The 4,834-nt window shown below is 31.1% G+C and overlaps 1 protein-coding gene across 1 annotated transcript; it reads left to right on the top strand.

The window, feature by feature from the left end:
• Positions 1-1,475: 1,475 nt before the first annotated feature.
• On the top strand, positions 1,476-2,893 carry LOC136209161 (gibberellin-regulated protein 4-like). The gene is made up of 3 exons (XM_066000563.1): positions 1,476-1,667; positions 1,753-1,825; positions 2,475-2,893. The coding sequence occupies exons 1-3, from the start codon at positions 1,605-1,607 to the stop codon at positions 2,654-2,656; spliced, it is 318 nt and encodes a 105-aa protein (XP_065856635.1). The 5' UTR covers positions 1,476-1,604; the 3' UTR covers positions 2,657-2,893.
• The last annotated feature ends 1,941 nt before the right edge of the window (positions 2,894-4,834 follow it).

Below are 4,834 nucleotides of genomic sequence, written 5' to 3'. Positions count from 1 at the left end.
TTGAAAGAGATAAATATCGGGAAGATACTTGGGTAGCTTTTAAGTTGTAAGAGCACCACACACTTGATTCTTGCCTTGTAAAAGAATCGCAGTGAAAAATCTCGAGAGGTTTTTATGGGGACAAAACTTAGACCGTAGTTACCGAACCTGTATAAATCGTGTGACTAAGCTTCTTTATAAATCGTGTGACTAAGCTTCTTTATCCCTACTTTTTTAATCATAGTCTTTATATTGTTTATGCAACCAAACCTGTATAAATCGTGTGACTAAGGGTCTGTTTGTTTTACCTACTGTTTGCTGTTGTTGTTTGTTGTTTGCTGTTTGTTGTTCCTGCTTACTGTTGCTAGTTGCTATTTGCTGTTACGGTTTGCTGTTTGCTATTGGAAAAAGCTGCTTTTCCAAAAAGCAGAGATTCTCTGCTTTTGTAAAAGGCTGCTTTTCAGGTGTAAAAAGCAAACAGTATGTCACTAACCAAACACCTAATGTTGCTTTTCAAGTGTAAAAGGCAAACAGGAATGTCACTAACCAAACACCTAAAACTCTCCATTTCGAACTGAAAAGGCAAACAGGAGCACGAAAATGAGTACCCAAACATCCCCTAAGCTTCTTTATCCCTACTTTTTTAATCATAGTCTTTATATTGTTTATGCAAATATTTCATTGTGATATATCATATTTGCACAAAAAGTTTTTAAAGACAATATTAATTATCTTTCACTAAAATATTTAATTTAGGGATAAAATAAGTATTAGGCCTAAATCAACGGAAGAGATTTTTGAATAGCTGATAAGCCAAATAACGATTTATTCCTTTATAAAAGAGACAAATAATACTCTATTTCTCTTTTTAGTTTCAATTGGGGTAAAAATTGGGGTGATGACTATCAAAATGCAATCCGTTTGGTTATTTAGTGTTTGTTGTTCCTGTTTCTGTTTACGTTTGCCTTTTAAAAAAGCTGCTTTTCTAAAAAAGCATGAATTCTCTAATTTTGTAAATATCTATTTTTCAACTATAAAAGATAAACATGATGTATCTAATCAAACACTTAAAACTCTACCTTTTAAAATGAAAATGCAAATAGAAGGTGAAAAGTATGTAACAAAACACTACACATTTGGTGATTTTAATCGAATTTAATGTTTACATTATTAATTAGATATTTAAATATGCATGATTTTCATTAATTAAAAGTTTAATATTTTTTTATTGAAATACAGACCTAACCCAACGAGAATCCCAACCAGGTTGGCGAAAAAGTTTAATATTTAAAATTAAAATAACAAAATAACGTGTGAAAATTGAGAAAATCAGGCGCCTTCAATATGGTTTCTAAAAAAAAATGTAACAGAACCCCAAAAAAATCATAATAAACAAACAACGAAAAACGGTGAGTACAGGGTATCACCACATTTCAATCGGTTCCAGCAATTTGCCCCCTTTCATATTAAAAAAAATAAAAAATAAAAACAAGTGACTGAAAAATCTCTATATAAACTCCCTCACTCTGCAACTCATTCTTCAATCAATCCCCTCCTTTCTCAATTCTCATTCAGCGATTCATATTTTCTTCATCGAAAGAGGGGTTTGATCCGCAGAAAACACCATGGCTAAGTCTTTTGCTCTCTTCCTCTTGGCTCTCATTGCCATTTCATTGCTCCAAACCCTGGTAAGTAAATATCCTCCCCTGTTTTTGAGAAATCGAATCTGATCTTCGTTTTTAACAGCGTTTTCGTTTTCGTTTTCCGATTCAGGTTATGGCATCTAATGGTCATGGAGGTCACCACTCTAACAATCGTTACGGGCCGGGAAGTCTCAAGAGCTACCGTAAGTACTCATACTCTACCTACATTCTAGATCTCTCTTATTTTCCTTCACTTTCCCTCATTTTCCCTCCAAACAAACACCAGAATGCCTGCAATTTCCCTGCAAATTTTGCGCGTAAAATGTGAGGCGAAATGCATCCATGGTCCCTGAATTATTGTGCTACTAACATTATAGTCTCTAAACATTTCTAATGACATAGAAATGAAGTTTAAAGCTTAATATATCAAGGAATTTTGTAATTTTAAGGGTGTTTATTAGCTTATTAAACTTATTTAAAATGTTTTATTAGCTTTATAAATGCATAGTGACGGAACAAAAAGAATTTTGAACAAGTTAAAAATCTACTTGTTTTTAGAGGATTAATAGATCATTTAAACAATTTTAGAGGATTAATGGATCATTTTAACCATTTGAAAATACAATATATTATTTTAAATAATTTCATGAAGCCCATAACTAACATAATTTGCAAAAGAACATAGTCAAACATGGTTTGGCAGTGGTCAAATAGGTGATAATATCAAAAATACCCTTTTCTTTACCAAGAAAGCAAATCTTGAAAACTGGAAGCGGAAATTACGGTAGGTCGAGATATAAATTGTTCTTATTCTAATTTTTATTTTTTTTTGGATAATTGTGAAATGACCAGAGTGCCCATCACAATGCACGAGGAGATGCAGCCAGACTCAGTACCACAAGCCATGCATGTTCTTCTGTCAGAAGTGTTGCAGCAAGTGCTTGTGTGTTCCTCCAGGGTATTATGGTAATAAAGCAGTGTGCCCTTGCTACAACAACTGGAAGACCAAGGAAGGAGGACCCAAGTGCCCTTAAATTAAATCAGAATATTAGTACTATATATGGTGTTTTATTTATTAGTATTAATTAATGCCATACTATATGTATTAATTATGCAGCACTACTACTCACTAAAGAAACTGTGTGCTGTTTTTGTCTATCCAATTTCAAGGTATAGCTACTCCTTTTAGGGTCTCTTACCCTAATATGAGAGGGGCTCATCTCCTAATTGATTGTATTTCAAGTGAATTAATTCTATGTTCTATTAATTAATTGTTGCTAATATTTTACTATTAATCATATCATATGGGATCTTATCCGATTGGAATTTCATACATTTTAACCATTAATTATACTTCTAAAAAATCATTAATTATAAAATCACTTTCAAAAATTCTACTTTCTCCATTCTCAAATAAGTGTAGTTTTAGGCCTTGTTTGGATGGGGGTATTTTAAAGTAAAGTAAGATAGGGTAAGGTAAGTGAAATGAATGAAATAATTTGTTGTGTTTGGATAGAAGGTACGGTAAGTGATGGTTTAATAATATAATTGTGTTTGGTTTGATGGTAAGGTAAAGTAAGGTAAGGTAAGTTATATACAAAATTACTTTTATATCCAAACAATGTCTTATTTTAAAATAAAATATAGAGGTTAATTTTGGAAAAGAAAAATCTGTCACCCACCTACCCTCCAATTTGGGGTGTAAAGAAAATCACTCAAATTTCACCTCACCTACCCTCACTTACTATTACATTCAATTACACCTCAAAACAAACAAGATTAGCTACCCTCACTTACTTTAAAATACCTCCATCCAAACAAGCCCTTAGAGTTTTTCACACAAATTAAGAAACACAATTAATATTCACTTAAATTAATAAATTTACATTGATTAACTAAATAAAAATTCTCTCTCCTATAATGGTTGGAGAAAAAACTTTGAAAGCTTAAAAAATACATAAATCCAGACAAAATTTAAATCCTTAGACCAAAAAATTATACTAAATTTTATTGAAAAACGAAAACGACACTTAAAAAAGAACAAAAACAATTATCTAAAACGACACTTATTTAAGAACGGAGGAAGTAATAACTAATTTTTGTATAATTAATAATTGAGATTGTAACTTGATATTCAATTTGAGAAAATCTCAACAAAAAAAACCCTCCTAGTGTTGCCAATTAAATGTAATTTTATTTTTTATGTCATAAATGCTTCATATTGATAAAATTGACTTTTAGAGATTATAAGGGGAATACTTTTCTTAGTTATGAATTTTTTATTTCTAATATACATCTGTGTTATGTTATTTCTAATTTGCATTTCTCTTTTTCTTTTTGGTAAGAATTTGCATTTCTCTAATGTTGACAACAATGTTATCGGAACCGGACCGGACATCAAACCGGATTGGTGATTGGGTCACGGGTCACTTGGTCAGACCGGATGGTTCGGATTGATTAAACCGGATAACGTAATAAATAAATAATATTTATATATATTAAATATATATAATTAATTTAAAATTATTTTTATAAATTATATATTCTAATATATCAACATGACATAAATTATAGTATATAATTTGAGATATAATAATAATAATATATTATAACTAAATGTATGAACATAATTAAATGAGTCCCGTTGTCAAAAAAAAATTCAATTTGTCCCTCTTAAATAAATATAATTGTTTCACATTGCAAAGAAAACCTGCCGTTCAATTAAATTCATGTTAAACAAAAGAAATTCAATTTGTCCCTTTCCATAAACAAAAGAAAAGAAAAAATATGGTTAATTTGGGGATTTTGCAAAAAGATGTTATGATTTCCACATTGGAAATAAAGGATTACTTATCCAAAGGCACATGTTATAAATAAAAGCAGTAAAACCAAGGCAAGTGGTGGAAGCTTCTTCTTGCTCCATAATTTTTTGGTCTTAATTTTTTTTTTAAGACCAAAATATTAAAGTTTTAATTTTTTTTTTTTAAAAATATACAAGTTCGGAAGATCAGGCCCATCACTTATTCTTGACTTCGAGGATTTGCCTCTAGGAGAATCATCGAAGGTTGGGTTGGAGAAAGAGATAGAAAGCTGACTAGAGTAGGGGTTGAGGGGCTGTGTATATCTATTCCAATCGGGGTGATAGCTCGACTCGACAAATGGAGGAAAGATCAGATCAAATCGCGACCAGAGGACCGTCAGGTCCCAGATTT

Source organism: Euphorbia lathyris, chromosome 1 (assembly GCF_963576675.1).
Source record: "Euphorbia lathyris chromosome 1, ddEupLath1.1, whole genome shotgun sequence".
Classification (NCBI taxonomy): domain Eukaryota; kingdom Viridiplantae; phylum Streptophyta; class Magnoliopsida; order Malpighiales; family Euphorbiaceae; genus Euphorbia; species Euphorbia lathyris.
This window is presented reverse-complemented; position numbering and strand designations above follow the sequence as displayed.

Bases quoted from the DNA above. Each gene is read 5' to 3' on its own strand.
- LOC136209161 (XM_066000563.1), top strand. From the start codon at position 1,605: ATGGCTAAGTCTTTTGCTCTCTTCCTCTTGGCTCTCATTGCCATTTCA. The intron at 1,668-1,752 runs GTAAGTAAATAT...TTTCCGATTCAG, and splicing joins TTTCATTGCTCCAAACCCTG to GTTATGGCATCTAATGGTCA. The intron at 1,826-2,474 runs GTAAGTACTCAT...TGAAATGACCAG, and splicing joins GGGAAGTCTCAAGAGCTACC to AGTGCCCATCACAATGCACG.